This window comes from Hypanus sabinus, chromosome 17, assembly GCF_030144855.1.
Source record: "Hypanus sabinus isolate sHypSab1 chromosome 17, sHypSab1.hap1, whole genome shotgun sequence".
Classification (NCBI taxonomy): domain Eukaryota; kingdom Metazoa; phylum Chordata; class Chondrichthyes; order Myliobatiformes; family Dasyatidae; genus Hypanus; species Hypanus sabinus.
In genome coordinates, this window is record NC_082722.1 from 44,867,079 (window position 1) to 44,881,867 (window position 14,789).

At 40.4% G+C, this 14,789-nt stretch overlaps 1 protein-coding gene across 1 annotated transcript in view; it reads left to right on the forward strand.

The window, feature by feature from the left end:
• uri1 (URI1 prefoldin like chaperone) overlaps nt 1-10,277 on the forward strand; it is a 63,281-nt gene extending 53,004 nt beyond the window's left edge. Inside the window, exon 11 of the mRNA XM_059992965.1 lies at nt 9,291-10,277. Within this exon, the coding sequence (XP_059848948.1) occupies nt 9,291-9,485 (195 nt within the window). The 3' untranslated portion in view covers nt 9,486-10,277. The remainder of the gene's footprint in view (nt 1-9,290) is intronic.
• The last annotated feature ends 4,512 nt before the right edge of the window (nt 10,278-14,789 follow it).

Below are 14,789 nucleotides of genomic sequence, written 5' to 3' on the forward strand. Positions count from 1 at the left end.
CTTCAAATTAACCGTTAGGGAATCCTTAGAGGGCACCTAAGTCCCTTTGTACCCCAGATTTTAAAATTTTCTCTCTACTTAGAAAATTGTCTACACTTTTATTTCTTCTTCCAAAGTGCATGACTGTACTTATTCCGGCACTGTATTCCATCTTTGCTACCCTCCTAATCTGTTCATATCCTTCTGCAGCCTCTGCTTCCTCAATACAATCTGTACCTCCACCTATTTTCATATCATCCACAAAACCACAAAACCATCAATTCAGTCATTCAAATCATTGACATATAACGTAAAAAGAAGCAGTCCCAACACTAACCCCTGTGGAACACCACTAGTCATGATCAGCCAATCAGAAAAGGCTCACTTTATTCCCATTCTTTGCCTCCTGCAGTCAGCCAATGCTCTACCCAAGTTAGTATCTTTTCCATAATACTATGGGTTCTTAACTTGTCATGTGCTCACCTTGTCAAAAGCTTTTGAAAATGCATCCACCAATTCTTCTTTGTCTCACCCGCTTTTATTCAGAGAATTCCAGCAGGTTTGTCAGGCAAAATTTCCCCTTAAAACTATGCCAACTTTGTCCTATGTATTCATGTGTCTTCAAGTACCCTGAAACCACAACTTTAACAATCAATTCCAAAATCTTCGCAACCATTAAGATGGGACTAACTGGCCTATAATTTCCTTCTTGAAGAATGGAGTGATATCTTCAATTTTCCAGTCCTTCGGAACCTCCCAAGAATCTATTGATACTAATGCTTCCACCATCCCATCAGCCACCTCTTTCAGAACCCTTGGGTACAGACCATCTGGTCCAGGTGATTTATTTACCTTCAGACCTTTCAATTTCTTAAGCACCTTTTCCATAGTAATGGCAACTTTACTCACTTATACCCACTGACACTAAACCTTTGGCATACTACTGTTGTTTTCCACAGTGAAGACTGGTGCAAAATACTTATCTAGTTTGTCTGCCATTCCTTGTCCCCTATTACTACCTCTCCAGTATCATTTTTCAACAGTCCAATATCTTCTCTCACCTCTTTTACTGTTTATATATCGGAATAAACTTTAGGTGTGCATTTTAATCTTACTGGCTAGTTTATCTTCGTATTTCACCTTTTCCTTCTTATGACTTTTTAGTTGCCTTCTGTTGGTCTTAAAAAGTTTCCCAATCCCCTAACTTCACCATAATTTTTCTCTATTATATGCCCTCTCTTTGGCTTTTATATTTCCTTTGACTTCCTTTGTCAGGCTCTGCTGCATCACTCTGCCTTTAGAATGCTACTACTTTTTTAGGATGTATCTATCCTGTGTATTCTGAATTGCTTCCCAGAAACTCCAACCATTGCTGCTCTGCTGTCATCCCTGGTAGTGTCCCATTACAATCAATGTTGGCCAGCTCCTTGCTTGTGCCTCTTTAATTCCTTTTATTACACTGTAATACTGATACATCTGACTTTATTCTCTGCCTCCCTCAAATTTAATTCTAGTTTTAAATCGTAGAACTGTGCACTAGAGAATATAGGGAGTTAGATAGAAAGCTGAAAACCAGGGCTTCAGGGCTTTGGATTCTGCCTATTCCACATGCTAGTGAGGATAAGAATAGGATGATTTGGCAGATGAATTTGCAGCTAAGGAGTTGGTGCAGGGAGCAGGGTTCAGCTTTCTGGACCATTAGGATCTCTTCTGGGAGAGGTATGACCCTTACAAAAAGGATGGGTTACACATAGAGTGGAGGGGATCTTTGAGAGCAGGTTTGCTAGAGCTCTTGGGGAGGGTATTAACTAATTTAGTAGGGGGTTGGGAATTTGAGTGATGGGGCTGAGAATGCGGCGGTTGGTTTACAAACAGGCAGTGTAGTGAGACTGTGAGGAAGGACAAGCAAATGATACTGCAAAATTACAGTCAATGGGATGAGTTGAAGTGTAACATGGGCACAAAATCGAAAAGAGTTATAAATACAGGGCTGAAAGTGATGCTCTTGAATGGACAGAGTATATGGAATATGGTAGATGATCTTGTCACACATTTAGAGATTAGCAGGATTGGTATTGTAGGCAACACTGAGCCACGGCTATAAGAGGATCATAGTTAGGAGCTTAACATCCAGTGATACACATTGTATCAAAGGGACAGGCAGATAGGCAGAGGGGGGTGGGTGGTATTATTGAAATCAAATCCTTAGAAAGAGAATTGAAAGATGTAGAATCCTTGTGGGTAGAGTTAAGAAACTCCAAGGTTAAAATGACCCTGATTGGGAACTATATACAGTCCTCCAAAGAGTAACTGGGATGTGGGATATGAAGAGTATCAGGAGATGGAAAAGACAAATAATAAAGGCAACATTATAATAGTCAAGGGGGATTTCAGTATGCAGATACATTGGAAAAATCAGGTTGGTGCTGGATATCAAGAAAGAGAATTTGTAGAAGGCTTTTTGGAGCAGTTTGTAGTTGAGCCCATTAGGGAAAAGGCAGCTCTGGATTGGTGTTGTGTAATGGATAAGAAGTTGAATTCAAGGAACCCTTAGGAGGCAGTGATCACAATATGATAGAATTCACCCTGCAGTTTGAGAAGTCAGATGTGTCAATATTAGAGTAAAGGGAATTGGAGTCATGAGAGAGGAGCTGGCCAAAGTTGATTAAAGGGGATACTAACAAGGATGATGGTTGGAGTTTTTAGGGGTGATTGGAGGCACAGGATAGATACATCCTAAAGATTAAGCAGTATTCTAAAAGGAGGATGAGCCAACCACGATTGACAAGGGAAGTCAAATACAACATAAAAGCATAAGAGGGGGCATGCTGTATAGTATAGAAAAAATAGTGGAAAGTTAGAGGATTGGGAAACTAACAGAAGACAACAAAAGAAGTCCAAAGGAGAGAAAAGATGAAATAGGAAGGTAAGCTAGTTGATAATATAGAAGAGTGTACCAAAAATTTTTCCACTGAAAGAAACTAGCAGTATGCCATAGGTTAGAGAGCGATGGGGCAGAAGTGTGCAAAGTTGCTATTACTATGGAGAAGGTGGATCAGATGGTCTTCACCCCAGAGCTCTGAAAGAGTTGGGAGGATGAAGAGATTGCGGAGGCACTGTTAATGTTCTTTTACAAATCTTTAGGTCCTGGAATGGTTCCGGGGAGTGGAAAATTGCAAATATCACTCTACACATTAAGAAGGGAGAGAGGCAGAAGAAAGGAAATTATAGACCAGTTAGCCCGACTTCAGTGGTTGAGATGACGTTGGAGTCCATTGTTAAGGAAGAGGTTTCGGGGTACTTGGAAGAACATGATAAATAGGCCAAAGTCAGTACGACTTCCTTAGGGGAAATTTTCCTTGACAAATCTGTTGAAATTCTTGAGGAAATAACAGGCAGGATAGACACAGGAGAGTCAGTGAATGTTGTTTATTTGGATTTTCAGAAGGCATTTGATAAGGTTTTACACATGAAGCTGCCTGTCGTATTACAGGAAAGATGCTAGCACAGACAGAAGATTGGCTGACTAGCAGGAGGCAAAGAGTGTGAATAAGGGGGGCCTTTCCTGGTTGGCTGCTGGTGACTAGGAGTGTTCCACAGGGGTCTGTATTGGGATCGCTTCTTTTTGTTGTATGTAAGTGATTTGAATGATTGAATTGAAGGCTCTGTGGCTGTGTTTGCAGAAAATACAAAGATAGGTGAAGTGGCAAGTGGCATTGTGGAAGCAGAGAGGCTGCAGAAGGACTTGGATTAGGGGATTGGGCAAAGAATTGGCAGATGGAATACAGTGTTGGGATCTGTATGGTCGTTTGCTTTGGAAGAAAGAATAAAGGCATAGACTTTTATAAAATTCAAAATCCAAAAATTTGAGAAAATTCAAAAATCTGAGGTAGAAAGGGACTTGGGAGTCCTTGTGTAAGATTCCCTAAAGTTTAAGTTGGAGGTTGTGTCGGTGGTAGGGAAGCAAATGCAATGTTAGCATTCATTTCAAGAGGATTAGAATCTAAGAGAAAAGATGTAATGCTAAGAGTTTATAAGGCATTGGTCAGACTGCACTTGGAATATTATGAGCAATTTCAGGTCACTTACCCAAAGAAGGATGTGCTGGCATTGGAGAGGGTCCAGAGGAGATTAGACCATAAGACATAGGAGCAAAATTAGACCATTCAGCCCATTGAATCTGCTCCGCCATTTCATCATGGCTGATCCCACTCAACCCCATACTCCTGTCTTCTTGCTATATCCTTTGATGCCATGACCAATTAGGAAACTATCAACTTTCATTTTAAATATACCATCGGTCTTGGCCTCCACGGCTGTCTATCTGTTCCACAGGTTCACAACTATGTCTTCGAGAAAAAAAAATAATAAATTCCTCCTTATCTCTGTTCTAAAGGGTCACTTCTCAATTTTGAGGCCTTTTCTCGACACCCCCACCATAGGAAACGTCCTCTCCACATCCACCTTATCGAGTCCTTTCAACATTCGGTAGGTTTCAATGAGATCTCCCCACATTCTTCTTACTTCCAGTGAGTACCTGACCCAAAGCTGCCAAACACATCTCATATGATAACCCCTTCATTCCTGGAATCATGCTTGTGAACTTTCTCTGCACCCTCTCCAATGACAACACATCCTTTCTGAGATAAGGGGCCTAAAACTGTTGACAGTTCTCCCAAGTGCAGCCTGGCTAGTGTCTTAAAAAGCCCCGGCATTATCTCCTTGTTTTTGTATTCTATTCCCCTTGAAATGAATGCCAACGTTGTATTTGCCGCCTTTACCACAGACTCAACCTGTGAATTAACTTTCTGGGAGTCTTGCATGAAGACTCATAAGTCGCTTTGCACCTCTGATGTTTGAATTTTCTCCCCATTTAGGTAATAGTCTGCACTTTTGTTCCCTTTACCACAATACATTATCATACACTTCCCAACTCTGTATTCCATCTGCCACTTTTTTGCTAATTCTTCCAGTTTATTTAAGTCCTTCTGCAATCACATTACTTCCTCAGCACTAACTACCCATTCACCTATCTTCGTATCATCTGCAAACTTTCCCACAAAGTCCCCATTTCCATTATCTAAATCATTGACCAACAACGTGAGAAGTAGCCGTCCCAATACTGATCCCTAAGGAACACCACTAGTTACTGGCAGGCAACTAGAAAAGGCCCCCTTTATTCCCACTCTCTGCCTTCTGCCTGTCAGCCATTCCTCTATCCATGCCAGTACCTTTCCTGTAATGCCACGGGATTATGTCTTGTTAAGTAGCTTCATGTGTGACATCTTATCAAATGCCTTCTGAAAATCCAAGTAAATGACATCCATTGCCTCTCCTTTGTCCATCCTGCTTGTTGTAAGAATGATTTACAAGATTCACAGGAATGATACTGGGAATGAAAGGGCTAACATATTGAAGAGCATTTGATGGCTCTGGGCCTGTATTTCTCCGAGTTTGGAAGATTGAATGGGGTTCGCATTGAAACCAATCAAACATTGAAAAGCCCAGATAGAGTGAATGTGGAGAGGATCTTTCCTATAGTGGGTGAGTCTCGGACCAGATGGCTCAGTCTCAGAATATAGGGATGTCCATTTAGAACCGAGGTGAGGAATTTCTTTAGCCAGGGAGTAGTGATTCTGTGGAATTCATTGTCACAGCTGTGAAGGCCAGGTCATTGAATATATTTAAAGCGAGGTTGACAGATTCTTAACTAGTCAGGGCGTCAAAGGTTATGGGGAGAATGTAGGAGAATGGGGTTCAGAAGTATAATAAATTAGTAATGACGAAATAGCAGTGCAGACTCGAAGGTTCAAATGGCAAAATACTATTCCTGCAGTATGTCTAAAAAAAAAAGTTAGGAATGGAATCAAGTTAAATGTATTGAAACACGTACTGGAAGTTGGAGTTTAACAGCTTGCTGTAGAGTTTTGTTCATTATGAATAATTTAGTAACGTTACATAGCAAGTCTAGAGGAAGAGTGCATGAATGGAACAGCTACTGAAATATTACCAGGAAAAACTTAACAGTGAAAGCTTAATGAAAAGAGAGTTGGCAAAGGTGTAATTGTCTGAATGGCCTCAGTCTGTTTTTGTAAAATCCATAGGCTATCTTGATTGATTTAAAATTGGAAATTAATTATATGATTCAATACATTTTTTGTGAGCCACTTTACGAGGGAAAGATGCTGTTCCATTCATGAAACCTCCATCCGGCGATCAGGTTGGTTATTCATAGGAATTACCAGCAGGCTGCTGAACTTCAGGCTCCAGTCCTTTCCATAACATGTCCATTCTTATTTCTCTTTTGAGCATTATTGTGGTCATGTGAGAAAGCTGCATCACCCAGTTCTTGATTTTGAAGCCGATTGTAGGGGATTACTCCAATGCTTTCATTAATATCCCCCAATGCAGAGCAGAAAACAAGGATCTTCCTGATCTGTAATGCTTATTGCCATGATTTAAGTGTTGCAAATTAAAAGTAGCACACAATGAAATACACCAGGCAATTACTTTAACTTCCTTTATTAATCACAATTAGTTCAACTATTACACTACATACTTTCAAACAGTTATTTAAATCTTTAGTTTTACAAATCATTTAGTTATACAACTCCAATGTCTACTTTTACAACTTCCAAAACCTACTACTTGTATTTAGATATTTCATGTCTCCTTTGAACCTTTGCTGTTTCAAGTGTTCAAACAGCAAAGTGTTCTCTAGGCTCCAGATTTAATATTTTTTGCAGATTTTGTCTGGAGTTATTGCTGGTGGTATTTCATAAGACCCCTTTTTATGCATTTCCAGACATTGTGTAGTTTTTAGCCATTTATTTCAAGTTCGTCTTTCAACCAGACATGAATACCCATGCATACAACCAAATGAAGCAGTCAACGCCAAAGTACAAAACACAGTACCAATAGTCAAAAACAGTACAAAGCACATATAGTACATATAAGAAAGCAGTAAAATATAGTCCAAGTCCCCAAGTGTGTGAATGTTGCAGCAGGCTGTAGTTGTACACAATACAGCTTATCTTCTGCTGAACTACAGCTCCACTCCTTATCCATTCAAGTATATATTTCTTGAACTTCAAATTCTTTCTGGTGCCACTCTGCAATAACTTCAACCAGCCATTTGTTTCCTTAATTATCAGAATGTTTATCTGTACTTTTTGTAATTTATCAAGATAGTCCCTTTCACAAGATGTCAATTCTCAAAACACCTCATTTGTTTGTTCTCTTCTCTGGATAGTTCATAGTGGGATAACTTACAGTGAAATAGTTTACAGAGGGATAATTTATAGTTGGATGTAAAGCTTTTTTATCAGTTGATGTTGACCAGATGCCTATCATGTAACCTTTCTCCACTGCGCTGTTTCGTTCTTGCTTTCAGCATCTCTTTTCAGCCAACAGAATGTCCTCTCAGAGTATGATGCAATACTTAACATCTTCTTCTGACTATTACAGATGAATAATTATGACTTTGAACTACCTGCAGTGATCCAGCTTAAAATTCCATCTTGAATCCACCCTGATTTATACTGTTGCTGTTTATTATTTCGAGCACTTGTTTTCTGATGGAGTTAGCACCAAATGCCATGCAATCTTCAGCACCTTATTCTGATTTGTAAAAAACCAAAATTGGAAGAAAATAGTATTTTCTTAATATGTGCATGTTTTGGCACGAGAACATTAATTTGATTCTTTTTTCCCCTGTTCTTCTAAGTACTTGACCATTGAAGTTACTGTAGTATCACAAGTTCTGGTAAAGATAATGTTATTGGTGGCAGTAACATGTCTGCATGAAACACTTGCAGCCATGTGTTGATCAGCACAGTGCCAATATCATTGCTGTGTCTCCTCTGACTGAGAATAGTGAAAGGCTGCCTTGACACTCTTCTGATAGCAAGTGTTTATGGTTTTCAGAAGTCTATAATGTTGAAGTTGATCAAAGCAATTTTGTGCTAGCTTGGCCATACAGCTATGTAGTCAGTTATAATATATCTGGACCCCTACACAATCCTAGCTGCTACGCTGTAGATTATAGGTATGGAAGCCTATCTACTGCCTTGAGCACTGCCACTAGCTAGTTACTAACCAAGCACACTGACTATTAAGGTGAGTTTCTGCAGACACTGGAAATCCAGAGCAACACGCACAAGAGGGACTCAGCAGTTTAGGCAGCATCTAAGGCAAAAAATAAGCATTTGACATTTTGGGTTGAAACCCTTCATCAGGACATCAGGCCAATAATCTCTCTTCATCAGTCATCTCAGCCCATCTATGTTCTTTTCACCATTGACACTAAAGAAAAAAATATCTTCCATTAATTCAAGACGTACAGTGCCTTGAAAAAGTATTCAACCCTTACAACTATTTTTGCTTTTTACTGTCTCATCAGCCAGGTAACACCATCCATGCTGTAAAATGTGGTAGAGATAGCATCATGCTATGGGGATGCTTTGCAGGGACTGGAAATCTGGTTAGGATTGATGGGAAGAAGAAAGCTGCTAAATGTAGAGAATTCCTGGATAAAAACTTGCTAGCCTCTGCCAGAAAGCTTAAACTGGGGAGGAAATTCAGCAGGACAGCACACTGCTGGAGCACCAATAGAGTCTCTTCAAATGAAGAAAATTGATGTTCTTGAGTGGCCCAGTGATTTGACTTTAACCTGATCGACTATCTCTGGCAAGACCTTCAGATTGCTGGCCACTGCTACTCTTCAACTAGCCTGGCACAGTTTGAGCAATTTTGCAAAGAGAAATGGGCAAATATTGCTCTATCGTGTTGTGCAAAGCTGATCGAGACTTAGCCAAAAAGACTACTGGCTGTAGTAACTGCAAGATATGGTTTAACTAAGTACCGAGGAAAGAGGGATAAATACTTTTGAACTGCTGACATTTCAGTTTTTGAATTTTTAGTTTTCATGCTTTACAATTTTCCTTGTTTTTTGTGCTCTGCTGTGAAAAATGGAGCTTGCGATTCACAAATACAAATTCTCAGTTAAATTGATCAAGATCCCTGATTTTAATACTCACTTTTTGTGAACAAAAGGTTGGGAGCTGAATACTTTTGAAGGCTTTGTATATTCCATCTGCAGATAGTTAAGAGATCTATCTAAAAAAAGTATTTCACCTTTTTTAGATTGCATTGCTAACTTAAATGAATCTTTTGCTTTCTTCATCAATGAAGATTTCTCATCGGAAATTAAAAGATCAAACTTTTCAATTTGCAGGTCACAACCAAGTATCATTATTGAATATAAAATTTGCTAAATTGATGGACCAATTAATGTTTGTTATTTTTGCTAGGCATTTTCTGGCACGGTAGTGGAAAAGGAACCTATCTCATCTACGCAAATTCCACATACGACTATTGCTCATCCTATCCTACCCACGATTCCTGAGAAGAAAGTGTCAGAGGAAGAAAGTTTTCTTGAAACTCCACAAGAGCCTCCAAAGAGGGTTTCAAAATTTAAAGCTGCCAGGATGCAGCTGAAAAAGTGAACTTAAATGCCATCTGTTTAATATTTTGTGGCTGAATTAAACGTTGTTTAACAGGATCTTTGCACAATCCAGGTTTGCACAGCATCTTGTTTAGTTGCTTGTTAAAAACAAAACTTTTCAGACTGTGATTTCCAGTACTTTAATAATTTGATTGTTTGTTTCTAGGAAATAAATTGAATGTGAAATTGATTTTATACATTTTCCACAATGCCATATTTTCCAACATGCATAAGTTTATTTGTTGGGCAATAAAGCAATTTAGTCAGGTTTCTTGGATGTATTTAACCTGCTACACATATTTTAACATATGGAATAGATTCTAAAGGTACTGCAACTTTTTTTTTCGAGCTGTAAAGATCCTATTTTGTGTAGGATTCTTAAAGGGTCTTTCTAAGTGTGTTCACTGGAAATTTACAAGCTTTAATCTGTAAATTTGTGTTGTGCATTAGTCTCATTTTAATAAATTTTGCACGACATGATATACTTCTGTACATCTTTTTAAAAAAAGTATTCCTTTGATATATGATGAACTATAGAACATATTGAATACTAGGGCATGATTGTTACAATTTAAAATATTTAATTGTACTTTCCATTTTATTTGGGTTTTTGTTTCTAAAACAAAGACATGACATCTCATTGGGTGCTTCAGGTATTCAGCTCTTACTGCAGATGTAGGTCAGCAATGACAACGTTTTCCAAACCAAAATTTGTGATGTATCTCAATGTGTTCTTCCAGAGGTATCTACCTTTGGAATCTTGCACCTTTTTAATAAAATCTTTACCCATTTTTATCATGAGGCTCAGGGCCTGTTTCATCCTTCTATGATGTGATGAATTAACAATTACCCCATTATTACCTTTAGGAAGAATCAGTAATAATATGAAACTAAATGATAGTGATGTCATTGACAGCAAATTATTCCTGATAAACTTGTAGTAATTATAAGATTATTTTATGTCCATCATATATAATTCATGCTACATTAACTTTGCTAGGATATATTGTTGATTAACCTGTTTTGAAATTGCATTCACAAAAAATTATTTATTTTAAAGTACTTCTATAATGCATGCTTTTGATAGATGCTATCTTTTGAAATAGTATTAACATGAACACTGGATGAAATGCAGGTGGCAGCGATTCCTTCCATTAAATGGAAATTTGCTGGTTTACCAATCAACTGATAAAAGCTTTTATGGGTGTAAGTCTTTGATAAACAGTGGTCTGATGGATAGCATAGCTTTCCTTTAGTTTATAAAAACTAATAAGCACAAATTAAGTATTTTTAGTAAATTTAAATTTCTGCAACAGTTCTTGTTCTCACTGTTAACTTGGCAGAAAAGCAGAGAATGATGAAAATAATCATTTGCAAAATTTTCCTACGCCTGTAGAAATACTTCAGCAGTACACTTAATTAAAACATTTTTTGCTTTATTCAGATAGGTTTAATTGTTATTAAATTTTTGGAATGCAGATATTCCTGCCATATCTTAATAGTGCTTGAGTAAATGGCAATGCACCATGTTTATGAACTGCGTAGTCCTTCCAGTGAAGTTCCTCCCATAATGGTGTTGGGTGGGTAAGTCCAGAATACAGAGATTCCAGTGATGGAATTACGGTGTACAGTACATTAAAATGTTGTCATTCATACACACTCAGGACTTCATTTGTGTCAGACCAGCAACTTATCTAGACTCTTAATATTTGAACACTTTTAATTCACAATACTTAGATGTTACACAGAATGAAAACATTTCTGGAGTACCTGTGTAGTTTCAAGGGAGAATAGGAAATGGAATCAGGTGAGTTTCAAGGGAGCCTGGGATCCAGAGCCTGGGTGAATAAAGGGAAATGTGGCAAATGTGCTTCCAGTGTGTGAAAGGGAGCTGATGAATTAGTACCTGCTGAGCCAGGAAGTGTCAGATAATCAAAAGTGGATTATTGGCATTTAACTGCAGTTCTAAATTACAATGGTGTATAATCTGAGGGGAACATGTAGATATTAGTGTTCCATTGCACCTGCAGTTCTAATCTTTGGTGGAAGAGATCTTGGATTTGAAGGCTGTTGATGGTGGAGTAGCCTTGATGAGTAACTGCAGTAACTTTTGTAGCTGATGCATACTGCAGCCAAAGTGCAGTGATGGTGGATGAAGTATCAAATAAGTAGGTGATTTTTTTTGTTCCAAATAGTGCAGAGTTAACAGTGTTAGTTTAGGGATGCCAGGAGTTAAGTTGCAGATTGACAAGCCTCTGTCCTGCTCTTGGACCTATAAGATTTATAGAAAACCTACAGCACGATACAGGCCTTTTGGCCCATGAAGCCTAGCTAGTTATCTTAGAACAACCTAGGTTTACCCATAGCCCTCTATTTTTCTAAGCTCCATGTACCTATCCAGGAGTCTCTTAAAAGACCCTGTCGTATCTGCCTCCACCACTGCTGCTGACAGCCTATTCCACACATTCACCACTCTGCATAAAAAAATTTACCCCTGACATCTCTGCACCTGCTTCAAAGCATCTTAAAACTTTGCCCTCTCGTGCTAGCCATTTCAGCCTTGGGGAAAAAGCCTGACTATCCACACGATCAATGCCTCTCATTTATCTTATACACCTCTATCAAGTCACCTCTCATCCTCCGTCGCTCCAAGGAGAAAAGGCCGAGTTCACTCAAACTATTCTCATAAGGCATGCTCCCCAATCCAGGCAACATCCTTGTAAATCTCCTCAGCACAACCCTAACCCTAATCCTTCCCTATACAAGCCTAGCAGGCATAGCAGCTCATACTTCAAACTCTGCAGCCTAACCTCTCCCAGCCAAACATATACATCCACCAGCCCTACATTCAAACCTAATCCTCAAGTCCAAAAGGGGCACACACCCACACAAACCCTAGGCAACTTCCCGATTAGCCCTGGCTTCGACACCACAAAACCTAAGCACACCCCGATTAACCCTGGCTAAACCCGCACAAACCGGATATCCTATGTCGAGAGGGGCAAGATTCAACAAAGGCAAGTGTTGGACCTGGTTAATGAAGGCGTGGGCCAGATCAAAGTGGCAGGGTCACGTGAAACTGAATCTCAAGTGACAAGATCAAAAAGCACAAGAGGGCTTTTTCGCCCACTGCCTGCATAATCTCACCCTAACCCTAACCCTTCCCTATACAAGCCTAGCCGGCATAGCAGCTCATATTTCAAACTCTGCAGCCTAACCCCTCCCAGCCAAACATAAACATCCACCAGCCCTACACACACACCTAATCCTGAAGTCCAAAAGGGGTACACATCCCCACAAACCCTAAGCACATCCCAATTAAGCCTTGCTAAACCCCCAGACACAGGATATCCTATGTCAAGGGGGGCAAGATTCAACAAAGGCAAGTGTTGGACCTGGTTAATGAAGGCGTGGGCCAGTTCAAAGTGGCAGGGTCGCGTGAAACTGGTCAACCTAACCCTAACCCTAAAGGGGCACACTCCCCCACAAAACCTAAGCACACCCCGATTAACCCTTGCTAAACCCCCACAAACCGGATATCCTATGTCGAGAGGGGCAAGATTCAACAAAGGCAAGTGTTGGACCTGGTTAATGAAGGCGTGGGCCAGTTCAAAGTGGCAGGGTCACGTGAAACTGAATCTCAAGTGACGAGATCAAGAATCACAAGAGGGCTGATTCGCCCACTGCCCGCATAATCGCAACCTAACCTTTCAGTGACATGCTCTTCATTCTCCCAGCCCACGAAAGGCCAATAAGAAAACCCAGATATTCTAACCCAAAAATTGACACAGAACTTGGAGATTAAGACCAACCCTAACATAAATTAATCACCAGCAGAAGCGACAAATTTACCCACGTTCAACCTAACCCTAACCCTAACCCTAAAGGGGCACACATCCCCACAAAACCTAAGCACACCCCGATTAACCCTTGCTAAACCCCCACAAACCGGATATCCTATGTCGAGAGGGGCAAGATTCAACAAAGGCAATTGTGGAACCTGGTTAATGAAGGCGTGGGCCAGATCAAAGTGGCAGGGTCACGTGAAACGGAATCTCAAGTGAGGAGATCAAAAATCACAAGAGGACATTTTAGCCCACTGCCCGCATAATCTCAACCTAACCCTAAAGCGGCACACACCCCCACAAAACCTAAGCACACCCCGATTAACCTTTGCTAAACCCCCACAAACCGGATATCCTATGTCGAGAGGGGCAAGATTCAACAAAGGCAAGTGTTGGACCTGGTTAATGAAGGCGTGGGCCAGATCAAAGTGGCAGGGTCGCGTGAAACTGAATCTCAAGTGACGAGATCAAGAATCACAAGAGGGCTGATTCGCCCACTGCCCGCATAATCGCAACCTAACCTTTCAGTGACATGCTCTTCATTCTCCCGGCCCACGAAAGGCCAATAAGAAAACCTAGATATTCTAACCCAAAAATTGACACAGAACTTGGAGATTAAGACCAACCCTAACGTAAATTAATCACCAGCAGAAGCGACAAATTTACCCACGTTCAACCTAACCCTAACCCTAACCCTAAAGGGGCACACATCCCCACAAAACCTAAGCACACCCCGATTAACCCTTGCTAAACCCCCACAAACCGGATATCCTATGTCGAGAGGGGCAAGATTCAACAAAGGCAAGTGTTGGACCTGGTTAATGAAGGCGTGGGCCAGATCAATGTGGCAGGGTCATGTGAAACTGAATCTCAAGTGATGAGATCAAAAATCACAAGAGGGCTGATTCGCCCACTGCTCGCATAATCGCAACCTAACCCTAACCTCTTAAACTCAATCCCATGGTTGATGAAAGCCAATGCACCGTATGCCTTCTTCACCAGAGTCAACCTGTGTAGCAGCTTTGAGTGTCCTATGGACTCGGACCCCAAGATCCCTCTGATCCTCCACACTGCCAAGAGTCTTACCATTAATGCTATATTCTGCCATCATATTTGACCTACCAAAATGAACCACCTCACACTTAACTGGGTTGAACTCCATCTGCCACTTCTCAGAACAGTTTTGCCTCCTATCAATGTCCTGCTGTAACCTCTGACAGCTCTCCACACTATCCACAACACCCCCAACCTTTGTGTCATCAGCAAATTTACTAACCCCTCCCTCCATTTCCTCAGCTAGGTCATTTATTAAAATCGCGAAGAGAAGGGGTCCCAGAACAGATCCCTGAGGCACACCACTGGTCACTGACCTCCATGCAGAATATGACCCTTCTACAACCATTCTTTGCCTTCTGTTGGCAAGCCAGTTCTGGATCCACAAAGCAATGTCCCCATGGATC